Genomic DNA, 21,113 nt, shown 5'->3' with positions numbered 1-21,113 from the left:
CGTCCTGCGGGAGGTTTGGACTAGGAAGTAATTATCTTCAACTCTGAAGGAACATCCGAAACATGTAAAACATTTTACAAACATTTTTTCTGTACTGCCTTTTCAAAAGCTATTTTTAAAGAGTTTGAATTTGAACTTGCGGTATCAAGACTCCATGATGGATGGCCTACACGCTGATATGTGTTTTTTAAAGCATTCTTACTATTATTATGCTTATTTTAAAATTAATATTTTAAAGAATATCCAGAAAATAATTTCTTTACAGAAGAAATAAATAGTAAATGTAAATACCTTTATAGTAGAAATAAAAGAATATCCAGTAAATAAATTATTTTAATTAATTTCATCTTTATTAATTATTCACAATTCAAAGAAAAAAGTAAAAGAGTGCGTGGATGGGGGAGGTACTCACAGTTAATGCTATGCTCAAGGTCAGTCCAATGAGACCAGGTGAAAGGTCATCTTTGTAGGTAACAGCCATCAGACCGGCAAAAAAGACAAGGATATCACTCAGAAACCCTAGGCGCATGGACAACCACCTGAAGATAGATGTTTAGTTTTCATGAGGCAAAGATTTGGTTTATTGAAACTACTTCTACAAATACATAATCTATTATTTATTAACTCCCCATCACTTGGACATGCAAGTTTACAAGTGAATTCCTTTCAAAAGCATGCATCCACATTTTATCTTGAAATATTACTAAATAATATTGTTATAACCCTAGTGGCGGACTGAAAGGGTTAATGTGTGTGCAGCCTACTGACACACATGATTCAGGCCAATCACACAGGTCAAGGGCTGTTGAACAAGGGACATTACTGCTAATGCACGCAATGAGACCAATAGTTCAAGACTGGAGACCAGGACTGTTAGTCGGCCATAAAGTTGGTCCTGGTTGAGTCCTCAAGTGTTATGTACGAGTCCATGAAGAGATAGAGATAGTAGAGTTTATTAGTTTTGTACGGTGATGTACAATGTAACATTTTAGTTGTTGATGTGTTGCCAATAGTCTAGTATTGGCTGTTATCTACTTATTCACTCATTATTAAAGTACCAGATTATTTAGAGCTCCTGTTGTCAAATTTTTGATGTGTTAGATGTGCTGTGTTGTTTACAGAAGGCCTGATTAGGAGAGATCGTAACAATATGCTAGTTTGTGTAATAAATTGGTGCTTAGAATTTACTCAAAGCAATTTTTTAAAAATCTCTCAAGAAATGAAGTCATATGTGGTTACTTCAGGAAAAATGTAATTGAGGTCAAAAGATCTTATTTCTTAACATCTCAAAGATGGCTGTGAAGTCCAATCTTTGAAAAGAAGATTACACTCAAGGGTCTATTGCAGTAGAGGAAGCTTTAGTCTTAAGTTTTTTTGAAGGTTGTTCTTTTATGTGCATAACATCTAATACTTTGTTCACAACAATGTTTGTACAATGTTTCAGAGTTGAAGATAACAAAAATCAACCGTTCATGACCAGACAATCATTCTACCCAACCATTGTCAAGCACTTAAAAATGTGCACAATGGCAGTTAAATGAATACAAGAAAGTAGTGATGATTCCATTTGAAAATAACAAAGATATGACTTACTTATCAACCTATTTCAGAAAAAAATCAGGAAAATGCATTCTTTATGAGATCTAAAATTCTATTACTGTTAAGGATGTAAACATTTTTTAAAAATATTATTAATTAATTTATAATTAATAGATGTAAAATAAAAACCTTTAAACTGACCTTTCACAAGCACAGCCAGTGATAGTCATGCTATGTAAGAAATCTATTTTCTCTTCAGCTTTTCCCATAAACTTGACTTCTTTGCCTAAAGCCCTGATAACGCTTGTGCCAGCATATGATTCACTTGCATGGCTTAAAACTGGAGAAAGCCACTTTCTCTCAAGTCTTCGGATTTGACAAGACGTTGGTAAATATATTTTCTGACAGAAAAGAAATATAAAATGTCATAGAATCTTGGCTACTTATTAACAAAATGAGTTTGAGTTTTGAGTTTAGGCACATCGGCACAATTTAGGCCATGTCGTGCCCATAATCCTTTAAGGATCACTCTCCCTTTATATAACAAGGGCTAAATTCTATACAGTTAAATCATTAAAAACAAGGTCTATTCACAGTTAAAATAGTAAACGTAGTAAAAAATTAATAATTGGTAAAAATCTTATGTAAATATTATATGTTCACAATTCATAAATCAGATCTTCGTAGATTAACAAAATGCACTGCAGCAGACATACAAACTCTCCTGTAGATTTAATCCAAGGAAGAAAGCAGACATGTCATATATAAAGTATGTACAATCAATTTAATTTTCTTTGTTTGTTTTATAAGAGAAAATAAGATGGTGGTTTAAATGTGGCAAACTAAGGGACTAAGACATGAACAATGGACTCCATCAATCCACCTAGCAGCAACAAAGGACAAGGTGAACATAGCACTCGATCATCCAGATTCCAATACTTTGCTAGCCAGAGGTCAATGGTCACATGACCTACCCGGACCCTGCCCACACTTACTTGCATCAAACATTTTAACAAAGCTGACATAAATATGAAGCCTCTAGGCTTTCACTAGACATAGGCCAAGTTTTCAATTTTTTTTTTCACTCTTAACAGAACAACAAAAATACATTAACATATAGAATATGCAGTGTATGTACATCCAAGGAAGATAATTGATCTTTGATATTTTGGGTTTTTGGCACATCACCCCAGAAAAGAACTGGTTTTATCTTTTTAAAGAAATAGTTCAATAGTTTGTTTACAATAATGACATTTTTATTGAAAAAACTTTTTTAAACAAATATTTATGATTTGAAAATAAAGCATTTATCTTTGGTAGCTAATGCGTTTTCTCAATGTTGACATAAGGATTTGGAAATTTTAAAAATATGTCTTCCATTAAGCTGATTGTGAAACGACTTTTTCCTCACATTCTTTAAACATATTTTAGATTTATTGTAAGAAGTATTTGGTTGGTAATGTATAATATTTAAACAGTGGACTTACTTCAAATATGTAGAAGAGTATTAGGACTGGAATGATGACTGCTAGCAGTACTGGCAAGTTGATGATGACAGTGATAATAGAACAGAAAATACAGAACATAGCATGAAGCCATATCTCCATCCAAAGAAGAAGGGTGAGATCTATAACACCAATATCCTTGGACAACCTTCAATATAAAAAAAATGCTAAATGAGGTCAAAATCTAATTGGAACAAGTCCTAAAGTTGACTGATGAATAAGATAATGGGAAGCGTGAAGATAGTGGGAAGCGTGGTTGAGAGGCTAAGTATGCTTGAACTTGGCTACCTATGAAGGGGGCTCGAGGTTCGACACCCAACTCGAGCAGAGTTGTGTTTACTGAGCGCCTAAAGGCAGCACGGAAAACCTACTCCCAGGTCCACAAATGAGATTGGACCATAGCGCTCTAAGCATGCTATAAGCATGAAAGAAGCGCTATATAAAAGCCATAATTTATTTTTATTTTTAATTCATTAATTCAGAATTAATTTTGTTTGAGCTAAAAAATTATAATTTTGCACAGCCAGTCTATTTAAAACTTTTGGAAAAAACAGAAGAAGACTGGAAACAGATGTGACATTTTTATTAATCAACAACCTTTAATGTGGCACTTGAGCAGAAAAGGGTTGGAAGCAAAGAGTTAACTTGTTAGTTTATATTTTATAATGTGTGGTCATGACTTGTTAGAAATGGCTTAAAGTATGTTTTGACGATTTAAAAAAAAATAAAAAATAATAATATTTTTTATTATAATTATTCTCAAGAACAATGACCATCAACTTACCTATTGTGGTATGTATATCTTTGACGTAGTTATTTGAATTCAAGAGGGTTTTCATTTTCACCAGCTTTAAAATGACTAACACTGTTTCCAGAAAATCTATTTACTCAAAACTAATATTTTGACAACTATCATTTTATGAGACTTTGAAAATAAGCTAGCAACTATTTTTCACCCCTTTAAACATATAATGTTCTCTGTACTCATTAAAATAATATCACATCAGCTTTTTGATGGAATACTTATTATTTATATTTATATTTTTAATAGTAAGCCATCTGGTTCCATATAACATCTATAATAATTAGCATAATAATTTCTAAATGAACCTGTTTTTATTCAATGACCAAACCTATAGTAAAAAAATCTATACCTTGACAAGACCCTTCCAATCGGTGTTGCATCAAAGAACTGGATTGGACATGCCAGGAGACTAGTAATTAGATTGTCATGAATTATGCGAGCCACACGTCTGTGTCGAAACGCTTTGACCACAGTAACAATGACAACAGTAACAGCTGCAACAGTAAATTAAATAAATAGAAGTATAGAATTTTTATTTATAATTTAATCTCATTATATATTTCTGAAATGAAAGAAAGATTATAATGTTCTTAATCACAATGACTCCAGTCAAGTTAACAGTTTAAGCACATAGTACAAGGCCAGCATTTAGATTTTATGTAAAAAAAAAACGCTCTAATCTTCATTATTATTTTGTGTATGATAGTTATTACTATTTTTTAGTTGATAGGGAAAAAAATCATGGACTAAATACAATTAGTGGCTTCTCTATTTAACAGCATGCTTCTGAATGTTTAAAGTTAGAATATATTTATAATTATATTTGTTTTAAAATGAATTTCATGACTTTCTGTGATGACAATGTAAATTTAGTAGACAGAGAGTTTAAAGATCTAATTAGTTTAGACTTAAGGTAGTAGATAACAATACTGAATAGGAAAACAGTTATTTCCAAGACTTCAAAATTGTTAAACTGTTCACACTGCCAACATTGTTAAACTGTTCACACTCAAAACATTTTTAAACTGATAGAAGACGAGACTTCAGCCCTTTATCAAGATTTAGCCTATGCTGCAGTTCTACACAATTCTTACAATGGTTATTACAAGTTACTGCTTCTTGTGAGGTTTGCTGATAATTAAAGAGCTTCATTGAAGGCCTTGTAATACATCTTCACAAGAATACCCAGACATTACAGCAAACATAACACGTATATATATTTATATAAATGTATTAGTAAGTGAGAACATAACTTGTAGAGGCTAGGTTATTTTGTACTAAGCGATGACTTTATCATTCTTATAAACTGTAAATTACTTTCAAGAATTCCCCAAACACTATACACCTTCAAGTAGAAGTAATTTTCATTGGCTCTCTCAACACTGTCAGCAGGAATGGAGGCATTGTTCAGTAGTGGACTGTCCACCCAGTAGGTCAACCAGAATCCAGCCACTAGCTCAGAGACGAAAACGGTTAAGAACAATACAGTCAGGACAAGGATGGAAATGTATCCCATAAGGTGTCCAAATGTTGTATACACAGTCCAGCTGACCTGAAATAGTTGATTGAAGAGCTTCTTTATTTTACATTGAATAAAAAAGTACATGTAAAAGCTTTTTCGATAGAATATCATCTAATAATAATAATTAGCATGAATTGGGTTTTACATAGTGAAGGGCGCACATCCATTTATGAATTCAATTCAAAAACCTTTTGATTTATAACAATTTACCTTTGAAAAATGTAATCAAGTAAGTCTGAAATTTTACTAAGGGATTACTTTATATTTCCCAGCTCAAGCAAGCCATGTATTTAATGTAAACAAATATTAGTCACAAAATACATTTACAATCAAAGGCTATAGACCACAGACACAGTGGTTTTGTTATTGGTGCATAATACTTGGAATTTTCCTAAGACTTGAAAAATAAAAATAAATGAAACAACAACCATATGCAAAATGAATTTTACTTCGTTAGCTTTTTTTCCAACCCCCACTTCATGGACTTTATGCCATGAACTGGGAAAACTAGAGCAAATGAATTATCTGTTAAGTAAACAATGGAGTAGTTAGTTTATGATAATATATTGATAAATACTGCAATTATACAACAACTAGTTGACCAGCGCGTAGCATACGCCACTATTTGCCGTAAGTATTCATGTAGGCAGGGTATTGTCGAGCAGAGTGTATGACTGTGCTTTCATGATTAACAACAATGGACAGGGTGTCGCCATAGTTATCCAATGTTCGCAAACAAAGCTTACAGCTATCTTGCGAAGTTAGAGAGCAACAGTTTCGTCAATGACATTTTTCCAGAAATATGCGACTGATAGAGATAAACAGTTACCTGATGCAGGAATTTCGACTACATTGAAAGACCTGTTAACTCCATGAAATATATGTGAAGCGGTGGCCATGGTTAGTAAACAAAGGGCAATACTAAGGGGCAAAATCAAAACAAAGCTACAGAAAAAAATACAGAATGTATAAAGAGAAAAATTACTAGTTCTCTCCCCCCCCCCCTTTTTTTTCTGAGCCCTGCTCTCTGTCGCGCGAAAGTTACGTGGGGTAATTCAAGTCCGACTAGCACAAATAAAAGAGTTATCTTTCCATGACTTTTAATGGTTTCCTGCATGGTTAGGCCATGAAGAGAATTATATATATATAGATTGTTTTTCAATACTCACCCTTCCACCCGCTAGTTCTTCCTCTTCAATGATTTTTTGAGCATCAACCTGGTAATCTTTGTCTGATTTAATACTGACTTGTTTAGAAATCTTTTCTTTGCTAAAATAAATACATCAAAAGAAAGGGGGGGGAAGATATATTGAGCATTGTAAAAGCTGGCTGTCCGGAGACTCCTAGTCTATGGTTTTGGTTGTGTTACATTTATGATATCAGAGTTAAGATTTATTTTATCTAAATAAAAAGAACTGGTATTCAATGAGATTGTATTCAATAAAATAACACATGTAAGCAAAATACTAATTATATTGAAATCCTATTTAAAATTCACTCATTCTATAGATTGTTTTCAAAAGAAGCCATAAATTCTGAATAATGCTTGGCAAGTGTGATTTTAAACTTAAAAGGAAACATTCTTGTATGTATTAGTTCTTTCAAATGGAACAAGAAATATGTTTATATTTCTATGTGTCTGATTCTTTTAGTAGGCTGAATTATCTTTAGAAATACAGATGTTACTTCAAAAAAGATTATTATGTCATATGTGTGTTCCTATGTCAATCTAGGCATGCATGTTAATCAATAACTTAAATTCTGCCAAGTCATTGGTTTCCCTGGCTGACTCAGGTAACACATTCCATGCTCTAATAGCACTAGGGAAGAAGGAGCATTTGTGCAAATTTGTCCTAATTTTTGGAACAAGGAATGTACCTTTATCTTTGTGTCTGAGTATTTTATTAGGTTTTGTTTTTGAAGATTATGGTTAAGTGTTTTAGGTATAATTGCTACTCTACTTTTATAAGTAAATCTATCCTGAAAGGTTTCTAAATCTAGTGATTTTACTAAAGGTGTTACTGTAATCAAATGTAAATATTTATTTGCAGAGTTTTTGTGTTAATCTTGTAGGTTTTTGCAACTTCATACCTTGCATGGAATGTGTGGTCTTTTGCAACATCCTGTTCTTCTGTATAATCACTTTTCTGTGATTCAATAGAAAGCAATCGTTCAAATATATCCTTTCGATTATTTTCTGGAAATAAAATAACAATGAATATTATGTTGAAAAAAATATTTTCATAAAACTGAAGTAAAATTAAAAACTAAAATCAATTAATGTGCACAATTTACAAAAAACAGTTTAAAATGTGTGAGTTGTCAAATAGTACAATGTACACATATAAGTATAGAATTACCATTAATTAACAGGTATAACCCTGAACATAAGTTGATAAAAATGTCTTATCTAGCAAAGAAGTTAGAAGATAGTCATTATACTAATAGAACATAATTATGATAATAATCATACTCACCTATCTCCAAGTCACTGAGCACTGCTTTGCTGTGTCTATGGTCTCCACTGTCTTTGATTTCCTCGATTTGAAGTGTCTTCTCTTGTTGTTCAAGGTACTGAGATAAAAATTGGGCAAAAGGTCCATTGTGAGCCATCAGTTGATCAAGCGGTCCCACTTCTGACACCTGACCATCAGTAAGCACTACAACTTTATCCACCCATGGAAGCCAATGAACACCATGAGTGACTAAGACTCTTGTCTACAATTTGAAGAAAGAAAAAAAAGATAAAATAATTTAAATGTTTTAAATAATTACATGATGAAAGCTGTGAAAAAAAAGATTACATTTTTTAGGTCAGAAATATTAAAAAAAACACTTTTGTGTAAACATTTAAAAAAACAATGGTAATTAAAAACATAATAACAAGTTATATTAATCACAATGCACCAGATTAGAAAGGAAAGAAAAACGATGAAAGACTGAAAAATTATGTACGGTGCCCCAACAGTTCAACAGACTAAGGACAGATAAAGGTGAAGGTGGGAATATGTAACTATTTTAAATTTCAGACTTAAAGACATGTCTTATTATATTATTTTGAATATATATTTTACCATTTATTGACCATTGTCACCACATGCTACAATTTAACATATTTATTACTTTGCTTCATAATAAATAATGGATACGTTTTAAACTTTCACCTTGTTGTGTAGTAATCCATTTTTTCCAATGACATGATCAAAGATGTGCCTTCCAACATGAGCATCTACTGCACTGAGGGGGTCATCCAGTAAATACACATCACTCTCCTGGTAAACTGCCCTGGCCAAACTTACTCTCTGCTTTTGCCCACCACTCAGATTAATGCCCTAGAACAAGGAAACAAAGAAGACCATTCAGTTTGAGTAAGGCTATCAGTGGCTAAACATGGATCATGAGAGCAAATGAAAAAAGCTGCTCAGAACCGAGTTCGGTAGAGTGGTGTGGCTGCGGCCATATGCTCCCCTAGGGGTTCACAAGAATACGTACATTGGTAAGTAAAGCATGGATCATTGCATTCATGACCTCAATCTGAAATCTTACAGATATTAGTACTTTACATTTTGTGAGAACCACTCTTACCTTTTCTCCAATCTCAGTCCTATCACCAGCAGGGAACACCGCCAGGTCAGACTCTAGAGCACAGGCCTGAATTACTTTCTGATACTTTTCTTCGTCTAGCTCTGAATCAAACAGAACATTATTTCGTACTGTGTCATTTAAAATCCAGGCCTCTTGTGGACTGTAGGAAATGGTCCCCTATAAATATAGCAAGAAGTAAAAGACAAATGTTTCAATGAAATGTAAAGAAAAAGTACACATTCAATGTGGTGGTAGAAAACTGTTTAATGCTAGTAATATTTTGAAAATATTTAATAGTAAAAAGTGTAAATGTGAAGAAAAGACTTAAAGCTATAAGCTAAAGCTTAGAACTAAGAATTATTCATTGAAAAAAAAAAAGTGTATAACTTTATTAGCAGAGTTTAAGTCACTGATTAACATGCATGACTAGACTGATTTAAGAAATGCTTAGAATGCAATTATCTTCCTTTTGAAATAATGTCCGTAATATATAAGATAAGCTAAAGTACATACTAAAGTTGTTTATTTACACACACACAAATTTATTTTGTTTTAAATTCCATTTGTATAGTGCATCTTTCCCTTTCGTGCTTAAAAGCATGCTCAGTGCACTTGGTTCAATCTCTCTTGTGGAGGAAAGGGATATCTGGGAGAAGGTTTCTTTGATGCCTTTTAGTCAGGTTTCAAACTGAAGCCCCTTGATAGGTAGCCAAGTGGTTTATGCCACTCAGACATTTATCCCTATTATCTAAAGTAATAGAACAGTAGGTCCCTACCTGTTTCTGAACCTCTCCAGAACGTAAGTCCATCTCTCCTAAAATTGCAGATATTAATGAAGATTTGCCACAGCCCACCATACCAACCACAGCAACCAGACTATTCTTTGGAACATCCAAACTGATGCTGAAATAATAAAGTAGATGAGTTCTACTTGAACTGGGATCAGACATGGATTAAGTGTCTCATATTCGTCTTAAATGATAGTTTTCTACTATATGATTTAGAAATATCTTACTTTTTCAAGATTGCTTTTCCAGAAGATGTCCATCCCAGTGTAGCATCTTGGAGGAGAATGGCAGTATCTTTGGAAGGTTTAAAAAAAGTTTTCATAATAATAATTTAATTTATGTTAACAAACATAATGTAAGCTCAAGTCAGTGTGGTAACATTACAAAGATACAAGAGCTAAGATGACAAACTAATCTAAAAAAGTTTTGAATAGATAGGTCTTAATGTTCTTCTTGAATGAAGTGAACAATGTCTGTCTGAGATTAATGGGGAGTGAGTTTATACATATGTAATTAGGTAAAATTGAGATTGTCATAAATTATGTCACTCAAACACCAAGGAATTAAAGTAACGACTAAAACACATTTTATTTACTGGCATTTATTTTGCTGTGTAGAAGAGTTTAAAAAAAAACAAACTTAGATATATGAACATAATAAGACAAGATCAAAATTATTTTATGACAGTATAAAAAGCAAATAACGTACTATTATTTTTTCAATGTACAACTTTTACCTTTGAGCATCTCTGAGTTACCAGAACTCTGTGCGCTTGATGCCACCTTCATCTCAGGGAGCACTAAAAATTTAGCAATACGTCTGGATGAAACCATGCCCTGACAATGCAAACAAACATAGCTGATATGTATTTTGATCTTTTTTTTTTCTTTCTTTTTTTTTTAAAAGCTATTTTTGTGGCTGGAGGCGCAGTGGCTGAGAGGTAAGGCGCTTGGCTTCTGAACAGAGGTCCCGGGTTCGAATCATAGTGAAGACAGGGATTTTTAATTTCAGGATATTTAGGGCGCCTCTAAATCCACCCAGCTCTAATGGGTACCTGACATTAGTTGGGGAAAAGTAAAGGAGGGTTGGACACCCTCATTAACCGTGAGCTACAAAAACAGATGACCTTTACATCATCTGCCCTATAGATCACAAGGTCTGAAAGGGGAACTTTACTTTCTTTAGCTATTTTTGTGGCTAGACAGAATTAAAGTATAGGCAAAAATCATTCTTATTAGTGTACATAGTTTAAAAAAAAAACACTGTAGAAAATGCCTAGTGTCTTCCAGAAGTTTTACAGAATGGCTGCCATTATTGGGGCTTCTGCCTAGTTTTTTTTACAGGTAAAAGCATGTTATTATGGAAACTGCCACTATTTTCAAAGCATAAAATCTGAATAATTTTCTATGACCTAGGCTACTTACATGATTAACAAATACAAAAGAACACACAAAAACTTAGAATAGAAAAAAGGTTCAACTAAATGACTTACAGCTATGACATAATCGATAGCATAAGACCAACAGTTTGTTGCTCTACGCACAATAGCCAGGTAAGAAATGGTGACAAAGGCAGTGGATGCAGTCAAATGGTGAGCATCATCAATGAGTACATACGCTAGGAATGTACAAAACGTCATCTGAAAATGTGAAATCTCAATTTTAAACATGGGTTTGCAATTTTTAAGATTTGAGTAAAAAAAATGGAATTAAGACCAAAACAAAAAAAACACACTCAAATAGTTGAATTGACCGATTCCTTACATCTGCATAAGACAGTTGATGCCATACATAAGTTAATGTAGTAAATTGGTTAGAATTTCATGAAGCCACTAACAAATATTTGGCCAGCCATCTAAAGGCAAGGAGACTACAGGCAACTATCTGGGACATTTCTGGCTCAATCTTTAATATAGTCAAATCAATTTTGTTTTGTGGTATAAAGGGAGAAATAGTTTTCTTTGTCCTTAATTAGCAAACAAAACTTACCCAAAACACAGCTCTGTGAACAAACTAGACTTACCCAAAACACAGCTCTGTGAACAAACTAGACTTACCCAAAACACAGCTCTGTGAACAAACTAGACTTACCCAAAACACAGCTCTGTGAACAAACTAGGCTTACCCAAAACACAGCTCTGTAACAAACAAAACTTACCCAAAAAAAAGCTTTTAACAAACAAAACTTACCCAAAACACAGCTCCAGTCCATGCAAATGTAGTAAAAAATCTAAAGAGATTGAATTTAAATACAGCAAACAATTCTTTGTTTCTAATTGTGTTCATGATTGATTTGAAAGCTTCTTCCCAAGCATACAGCTTGAGAACCTGTACAAAACAAAAAGAAAGTACCACAAGGACATTATGTAATAATATACAAGTGTAAATGTATGGCAGGATAGATAAATTAAAAAGGATGATTCATATTGTTCACTGATTATAGTATAAAAAGACTCAAGATAATTTGTGCTAAAATGAATTTATTCTAACTTGTCTGAAACAACTATGTAGAAATTCTATAGTCAGTCTCCCATTACATATTGATTCATTTACTTCTTGAATCAATCAGCTTTTTCTTCACTCTACATCAGACACAATTTTTTTCTTTCTTGTCAATATCGTGTGGTTTGCGCGCTGGACTGTCGATCAGATTTATCGATGGTCCAGGGTTCAAACCCTGCCCGCTCCCATCCCCCGTCGTCCTGCGGGAGGTTTGGACTAGGAAGTAAACTATCTTCAACTCTGAAGGAACATCCGAAACATGTCAAACAAACAAACAATATAGCATGAAAACAATGTATCCTCATTGCATTAGTGCATAGGGCAAATTACAAGTTATTGGCATTTCATTCTCAGAAGAGTTCCAACCTCTGTCTTTTGGCATGTTACGTCAGTCTTATTCAACTCTTGCCCATGTTTCTTTTTTCTCTGACCCTAGTGTACTTCACAAAGCAGACCTGGTCAATGCGCCTCTTGTCCCAGACATCTTCATTTTTTTTAAATGCTAGATCACTTCTGTAACCAGCAGACTTACAGTTCCATTTTCTTTTAAGCTCTTCAATTGAGAGCATGTTCAGTCTGTGCGTTGTTAATATTAGTTGCACACATTTATTCCAGATACTTCAAGCTTCGTGTCCTTTTCCAAATCTCTGAGCACTAAAGGACGATGTTGGGCAATTGCTTGTTCATATTTGGTAGATGTGCTACATTTTCATTTGTTTATTTCCTGAGATTACCAAAGAAACTGTGTTGCTTTCTCAATTTATGGCAGGTGATAAATTGATTATTTGAGTATTAAAAAAATATCTCACCTTGATTCCTGTAAAAGTTTGAGAGGCTATCTTTATTCTTTCATCTGCAGCTTCTCTTAGTTCATCTTCAAACTTAATTTGTTTGCGTGAGCCCATCAGTTTGAAACAGAACAATACAGCAATAGCACCGAGCCCTGTTTGAAACAAGAGTTTCAGTTGTACTAGAGTGTGGGTAAACCTTGGTATCATAAGTAAAGTATTTTCAAGTTTACAAATTTACATCTAAGTTAAAAGTACATTTCAGACTATTAATTGGATGGCTGCCAGGCTTGCACGCTAGATTGTCGTTTGGACTTAACAATGGTTCCGGGTTCAAACCCTGCCCGCTCCCATCCCCCGTCATCTTGCGGGGGGTTTGGACTGAGAAGTAAACTATCTTCAGCTCTGAAGGAACATGGAAAACATTTTACAAACATGACCTTGATTGCCTGGTTGCAAGAAAAATTTTGTTTTATAAAAAAAGTGCAACAGATGCAATAAGACTATACAAGTATTTGTTCCCAGATATCTCCTCCCCCAACAGGTCTACAAAAGAGATTGGACCACTGCACACTGAGCCTGCTCTAGCATGAACGATGCGCTATTAAACTCTACATCTTTAGTAATGTAGCTACATTTGAAGCACAGATGAAAACTTCCAGAGCTTGTAAATCTTTTTAGTAGCAATCTTGAATTTCTTAAAAAAGGAGTCTGCAAGCCTTGTATTAGTTAAACAAACCTGCAAACATGGCTACACCCACAGTGTAATAAACCATTATGATGCCCACAAAAAATTCTGTTGGGCTTTCAGGAAGGCTGAATCCTTCTTCCACCATATTCCATATGGTGTCAATATCTTTGGTTAACAGCTGAATGAGTTCTCCTGTTGATGTTGACTGATGTGACTCACTACTTAACGACAAGCTCTGTTAAGTTTAAAATAAGACAGATCACTAGCTTAATTTCTTTACTTTACATCTATCTAAAGCAAACAATATCAAAATCTACATCATATAATTGAAAGAACTTACTTTTCTGTAGAGAGCAGAGACTACTGCTGCTTTGACCCGTACGCTAGTTTTGTTGACATTGTAGAGATAATACTCAAAAAATATTTGAGATAAAACAGAAGTAACAAATAACATTGTAGCTAAAAAGTATCCATGCCAGATTGGCTCATCATTTTGACCGGCAAAATCAATGAGAAGCCTACCAAAAATAAATAAAAGAATATTATGAAGTTAAAAATATTCATTAGCATTTAAGTAAATATCAAACCAAAAAAAATTTTTAAATACTTTTCAACTAAGTCTTTTTGATTAATTTTAAAATATGCTTTGGCATTGCACACAAGTAATAGCACTGACACCAAAGGCAATGAACATTGTCCAGCTTATCACTACACTTGGTGCATGACTGTTGGAAAAGGAAAAATTCCTCAAGAGTAGTCTGGTTGCAAGAAGAAGAAAAAATGCTGGCTATTGATGCAAATAATATATCATTGTACCATTCCAGAGTTAGACTGATTGTTTTGGATGTTTCTTCAGATTGAAGATTATTACTTTCTAGCCCACCCTCCAGCAGGCCAGCAAGAAATGGAAGCAGGCTGGGTTTGAACTTTGGACAATCATGAAGAAAGGCTGGTGTGCATACCACACAACCAGCCAGCCATCTCATGGTGCAACAAATGCAAGACAGCCTCCAAGTTTAGTTACATGCAAAATTAATGGCCTTAGAAATACAAAATATATTTGCTATCTGTTTTACATGCTTTGGACGTTTCTTCAGAGTTGAAGATTATTAAATCGTGGCCCAAACCTTTTGCTGGATGGTGGGAGATGTTAGGGGGAAGGGTTTTAACCTTGGCCCATGAAGATGACTGTCAAAGTGCTTACCACATGACCAAAGAAATAAGGTTACTAGAATTACTTTTGAAATATTAATATTAACAATCCTTACTTCATAATAAAAGGGCAGAGCAATGTGAAGAACTTGGCTATCTGACCCAAACAGCAGACATAGAGAGCCTTCTTCCAAAACGTTCTCAGGATAGCCTAAAATACAGAGCAAGAAAATTAATTAGCTTTCAATTCCAAAACATTAAACAAATTGAAAAATTAAAAAACTAATAACTGGAGAAATATAGATTAGCTTACCTTCCATAAATATAATGGTAATCTTATTCTGTTGGAGTCCTCTGTAGTTTTGGGCAAGAAATCTATCATTAATTGGTCAAACTCATTGCTCTCATCATCTTTTTTCACTTCTTGTAAAGGGTAATCATTGGACATTTGATGATTTTTAGATGGGCAATTTCCATTAATAACCCTTGAGTACTCTTTAGTCTGACTTTTATTGTGATCATAATTTTTGTGGAACCTGGAAAAAATTGTAAACAAGTTTGAAGTCAAAATAATTAACACATTGGAAATGTAATGAAATGTCTTTGAGCAATCCCTTGACTTAACATTCATGTAAAATCTGAAAGGTTTCATATCTTCTTATCTTATCTTATATATTACAGATATTACTTCAAAAACGAAGATGATTACATCCTAGGCATCTCTGTGGCATTTTACGTCTCGTGAGACGATCTTTTCCCTTTGCAACTTCTTGTGTGACTAAAGAGGCCAATCCTTGATACACAGCTGCGATCACAGGTTGGGCATATAAAATCACCAGGCGCCATTGCATTTTCACCCTTCTTTCTGCTTCTGTTGTGTATGACATCTGCAATCTGTGACCCTTCCTTTATGCTCTCTCTCCATATGGATCTGTCCAGTGCCACCTCTTCCCAGTTGCCAGTGTCGATTTTGAAGAGCTTCATGTCGCGTTTGCATACATCCGTATAACGTAAAAGTGGGCGACCAGCGGCTCTCCTGCCTTCAATTAGATCGCCATACAGGATGTCCTGTGGAAGTCGACCTACTGGCATTCTACGAACGTGGCCAAGCCAGCCAAGGCGTCTGCTGCTGATAACAGAGCGGATGTCCTGGCATCCTGCTCTATGTAGCACTTCCTCATTTGTTATCTTATCTTGCCACCTTATTTTAAAGATCCGCCTTAGGCATCGGAGGTGGAAGACATTCAGCTTTTTTTCCTGCCATGAGTAGGTTGACCATGTTTCACTTCCGTACAGCAAGGTGCTCAACACACAAGTCCGGTAGACTAGGGCTTTAGTATTGCTAGTCAGCAATATGTTGTCCCAGACTCTTTTCTGCAACCGTGACATGGTGGCCATTGCCTTGGCTATCCTGTTGTTTATGTCTTTATCCAGTAGAGTGTTGTTGGATATGATGGAGCCAAGGTAACAAAAGTGATCAACAATTTCTAGTGGTTGGCCATTAATGCTTACTTGAGGTGCAGTGTTTGTGTTTTGGACAAGTATCTTAGTCTTGCTTTGACTGATGTTTAAGCCGAACTTCTGGCAAGCAGCAGATAGTTTGTCAACCATGGACTGTAGCTGAATATCAGAATCAGCCACAATAGCTGCATCATCAGCATACAGGAGTTCCCTGACGAGTAGCTTCCTAACCTTGGTTTTTGCCCGCAGCCTTGATACATTAAATAGTTTTCCAGAGGATCTTGTATGGAGAAACACACCTTCGTTTATGTCGCTGTACGCATAATGCAGTAGACAGGAGAAGAATATGCCAAACAGAGTAGGTGCGAGCACACATCCCTGCTTGACACCACTGCAAACCTCAAAAGGTGCTGATTGGGCTCCATTGAATTTGACAGTACATTTAGTTTCCTCGTGAAAACATTCAATTAACTTCAGTAGTTTGGGAGGGCAACCTATTTTCCTCAGGAGTTTGAATCCTAGGCATATCAAGTGTCAAACTAGTCATGCATGTTAAACAATGACTTAAACTCTGCTATGTCATTGGTTTTCCTGGTTGATTCCATTCTTTATTGGCACTAGGGAAGAAGGAGCACTTGTACAAATTTGTTCTAGCATATGGAATAAGAAATTTGCTTCTATCTTAGTGTCTTTCTGAGTATTTCATTAGGTTTTTTTTTTCTATTTGTAAATTATGGTTTAGTGTTTTATGTATTATAGTTACTTTACTTTTTATTTTACTGTCCTGAAATGTCTCTAAGTTCAGTGATTTTACTAATGGTGTTACTCTGATCAAATTGGAATATTCATTTGTCATAAACCTCACTGCTCTATTTTGTATTTGTTCTAGTTTCTTTGTGTTTTCTTGAGTTGACGGATCCCAAACAGAGGATGCAAATTCTAATATTGCCTCAAGAAAGGCAAGTTTGTTACTTCAAAAAAGAAGATGATTATGTCCATATTCTAATATTGGCCTAACTGAAGTTGAATAGCATTTTACTTGTATGTTCTTGTTTGATTGGTAAACATTTCTTTTAATAAGCCCTAATGTTTTGCTTTATTTATAATAATTTCATCAATATGGGGATTCCATAACTTTTCATTGATTATTGCATCTCGATATTTTTGGTTTTTAGTCTGTGTGGCTTGTTTTAGATTTTTTTTTTGTTACTCTTAAAAACTGGCATTTTACTGAGTGAAAAAACATACTCCAATTCGATTCCTATTTCTGTAATTATTCTAATTCTTTTCGTAAAATTTCAGTATCTTGCATTGTTTTTATGAGTCTCAGAGGTCAATGAGACTGAGGAAGTAAAAACTCACCCATTTCTGTGAACACTGACTAACTTAGTGACTATCAAAGCCCTTTGTATCTTTTGTCAACAAATGGTCAAAGTAAATCTTTCTTAAAAATCCTCACAAAGTTTAATTTAAATTCATGCTGTGTTTCAGGAGATGGGTTTTAATATCTTCAAAATAAAATTTAATTGAAAGATAACTATAATAATTCATATGAGTTTGATGGCATTTTTACAAAAAAAAATAATTTTACAACAAAATTTATATCTAAATGAAAATAAAATTTTTATGTATGGCTCGCAGCTACCACTGATGATTGCTCTGACAGTAAAAAACATTAAAAGTACCAGGATGAGGAATAATAATTTCAAATCAGTTCAAATGTATACCCTTTTATTATATACTTACATTTGGCCATACTTGTTTAGAAAGTAAAGGAAATCTGGAACAACTGTAGCTGAGCTAAGACTGTTGTTCAAAGGCTCAATTTCCTTCTCTGTCAGTGGCTTTTTGTATCCTCTAAGTACCAGCCTAAATGTAGATAAAAACAATCATGTTAAACTAAGAAACCATAACACAATATCATGTGCAAGCATTACAGATAGATCAAAGTTGTCAGAACTACAATATCACACATTGTCATTGTGCTGTGGACAACTCAAGAAAGGCAAGTTTGTTACTTCAAAAAAGAAGATTGTTATGTTCTACGCCTGTTCCTAGGTCAATCAAGTCATTCTATGGTTTTACAGAAGGGAAGGGTGCCTCACATTTTCAGCATTTTGACGGATTACACAAAAGTTATCATTAACGCATTAGATTAAGATATATTGTATCCTTTGTTTGTAAATGTTTACATAAGAAGTAGAAAATGATATTAATCAATCAAAATGCTTCTTTGAACTCATGATGTTTTGTGTTTTTAGGAAGGTACAGTGTATTAGTAAAGAAAAAAAATATTTTTTTTTTGCTTTGGTGTGTGTGAACAACTTGTGTAGACATACACATAGAGTGTGTAAGAACAGAAATTTATTTTGGATTTAAAGCAGAAGGATTGAGAGATTTGTGGAGTTATTGAATTGTGGGAATTTATTGAATTATTATTGTAGTTAATTCTTTCATCAGATTATTAATTGCCTACATCGGATTAAAGTACTGATTGTGCTTTCTGCGTCTGCTGATATATTGATAATGCACAAATAATGTATGTTGTACATGGTATTTAACAGAAGATTAGTTGAGATCAAGATGGAATTAAAGATTACTGAATGTTTGTGCTTATTTTGTCTTGTTGTGATCTTTACACTGTGAAGGCTGCGATAATCAGAGAAAGGATGGCTGCCTGGTCGTGCGGTTTGCGTGCTGGACTGTCGTTCAGATTTTTTGATGGTCCAGGGTTCAAACCCTGCCCGCTCCCATCCCCCGTCGTCCTGCGGGAGGTTTGGACTAGGAAGTAATTATCTTCAACTCTGAAGGAACATCCGAAACATGTAAAACATTTTACAAACAACAAGAGGGGCAATAGGATAATAGCTCCTTAGAACCCTAAACTTAGTAATACTTTAAGAACAGAACATTAAAATAGTGGGATAACAGAGTTATATTTTTTCTTTGTAACAGCCAAAGGACTGAAAGTTCTTTTTTAAAGAGGTGATGTGTACTTTCTTTTTGAGAGTAAAAGAATAAAATAAAAGTTTAGAGATTTTTTATTTCATTTAAAAACGTATACAAGAAAATACACAATTTTTAAGTTAATTATTAATGATAGAATACATTGTTGATGTGAAAACTGATTGAAATTATTCCAATAGAGGATTATAATAATAGGCATCTCTAGGAGGGACCATGTCTCCAATCAGGAAATTTTGAGATTGGCAATATGAACAGCAAGTACGCTCTCCTGACACAAAGAAGATTACGCTGGCTCGGACATGTCACCTGCATGCCAGATGGTAGAATCCCGAAAGATATCTTATATGCTGAGCTTGTGGAAGGAGTCAGACCCAAGGGCCACCCAAGACCAACATATAGAGATGTCTGCAAGTGAGACATGAGAGCCACAGGAATAAGCAAAAGTATGTGGGAAAACATAGACTGTGCGTGCTGGACAACCCTAGCTGAGAACAAAAGAAATGAAGCGGCCTTAATCAAGAGGGAAAAAAAGAAAGCTGCCCTGTCCGCTAGCCCTGAATCAGAGGCATACACATGTATGAATTGTGGCAAAGTCTGCCGCTCTAGAATTGGCTTGATTAGCCACACCAGATTCTGCCCCGTCTCAAGATTAAACCAAAACCAGTGACTCATTTGGGTGCATCCATTGCCTTTCGAGACAAAAGGAGCCATATATATATATATATATATATATATATATATATATATATAGACACAGTCATTGAATAGTTTAGATGAAGTAAAGGAATGTTTTACCACTCCTGCACTAAAGCATGTTGTCTTACCTTGTAACCCAGCCCAGTGTCAACTTCGAAATCAAACCAACAGATTTTTCTTTGGAATTCTTCAGGATACAAAAAAAAAAAATAATAATTTAATGACTGAATGGCAAACTTTGCATTATATTATAAATAAAACAACAGTAAAAGCTGCAATTTCTATTCAGCATTTCAGTAAAACAGTAAAAGATTCAAAAATTAGTCAAGGTAATAACAGACTGGTGCTTGTAGATTTTTAATGATGTTACAGTATAACTATGTAGCCAGCACTTAGTTCAAAAATGTTAACAGTTTAACAAAATAACATTTAGTTCCAAAAAGGTTTTCAAGATGGCACGCCTTAATAGAGGGCTGGATATGATATTGGCACCATCCTATGACAGTCCAAAGTACAAACAAGATGGCCAGAATGCCAGAAAAGATCTTATTCATGTTACATATTTGACATAAAAGTTGACACTTTTTCACTCACCTTAAACTTAGAAGCCTTATGATTGAAACAATGTAAAACAGTTAAGACTAAAAGAGCAGCAAAGTTGATGTAGAATGCCGCAAAGACTGTAAGATGGTCTGAATATTCCTAAGAGATCAAAGAAAAATAACATTTTATATTATACAAACTTTAGCGCCTACTTTTAACAAGATCTTTCTTTCCTCACTACAGTAAACATTCTGTTCTACATCAGAATCAACTCTTCAAGTTACAACCAACTGAGCAGGAAAATTTTTAATTATTGTGTTCTTGTCAGGCAGTCAACATTTCTTTTTAATAAAACAAAATGGGTTTACAATATTTTACTACTTTGTAAATCTTAATTTTTCTATAAAAAAATTTACATTAATTGTTTAAAATATGGTTACTGTAGCCTATGATTACTTAATAATAACTTGATCGTATCATAAGAATATTTAGCAGTTTATAAACAGCATGATTATACACTATTTTTTCTATAACTGAAAGCAAAAAATGACCTCTCATTTTGAGCTTATA

General features: G+C 34.1%; 1 protein-coding gene across 2 annotated transcripts in view; it reads right to left on the bottom strand.

The window, feature by feature from the left end:
• The window catches only part of LOC106057293 (multidrug resistance-associated protein 1-like), a 36,217-nt gene that overhangs the window by 5,362 nt on the left and 9,742 nt on the right, over window positions 1–21,113 (bottom strand). For both annotated transcript variants that reach the window (XM_056004732.1, XM_056004733.1), the window contains 23 exons: window positions 20,595–20,702; window positions 20,129–20,187; window positions 18,084–18,206; window positions 15,190–15,412; window positions 14,993–15,087; window positions 14,065–14,242; window positions 13,773–13,959; window positions 13,055–13,188; window positions 11,934–12,071; window positions 11,237–11,383; window positions 10,481–10,580; window positions 9,972–10,038; window positions 9,733–9,859; window positions 8,957–9,133; window positions 8,536–8,703; window positions 7,849–8,089; window positions 7,463–7,568; window positions 6,541–6,640; window positions 5,167–5,401; window positions 4,199–4,343; window positions 3,027–3,192; window positions 1,741–1,940; window positions 413–539 (listed from right to left, as the gene is read on the bottom strand). In XM_056004732.1, coding sequence (XP_055860707.1) covers window positions 413–539; window positions 1,741–1,940; window positions 3,027–3,192; window positions 4,199–4,343; window positions 5,167–5,401; window positions 6,541–6,640; window positions 7,463–7,568; window positions 7,849–8,089; window positions 8,536–8,703; window positions 8,957–9,133; window positions 9,733–9,859; window positions 9,972–10,038; window positions 10,481–10,580; window positions 11,237–11,383; window positions 11,934–12,071; window positions 13,055–13,188; window positions 13,773–13,959; window positions 14,065–14,242; window positions 14,993–15,087; window positions 15,190–15,412; window positions 18,084–18,206; window positions 20,129–20,187; window positions 20,595–20,702 — 3,351 coding nt within the window. The remainder of the gene's footprint in view (window positions 1–412; window positions 540–1,740; window positions 1,941–3,026; window positions 3,193–4,198; window positions 4,344–5,166; window positions 5,402–6,540; window positions 6,641–7,462; window positions 7,569–7,848; window positions 8,090–8,535; window positions 8,704–8,956; window positions 9,134–9,732; window positions 9,860–9,971; window positions 10,039–10,480; window positions 10,581–11,236; window positions 11,384–11,933; window positions 12,072–13,054; window positions 13,189–13,772; window positions 13,960–14,064; window positions 14,243–14,992; window positions 15,088–15,189; window positions 15,413–18,083; window positions 18,207–20,128; window positions 20,188–20,594; window positions 20,703–21,113) is intronic.

This window comes from Biomphalaria glabrata, chromosome 11 (genome assembly GCF_947242115.1).
Source record: "Biomphalaria glabrata chromosome 11, xgBioGlab47.1, whole genome shotgun sequence".
NCBI lineage: Eukaryota > Metazoa > Mollusca > Gastropoda > Planorbidae > Biomphalaria > Biomphalaria glabrata.
This window is presented reverse-complemented; position numbering and strand designations above follow the sequence as displayed.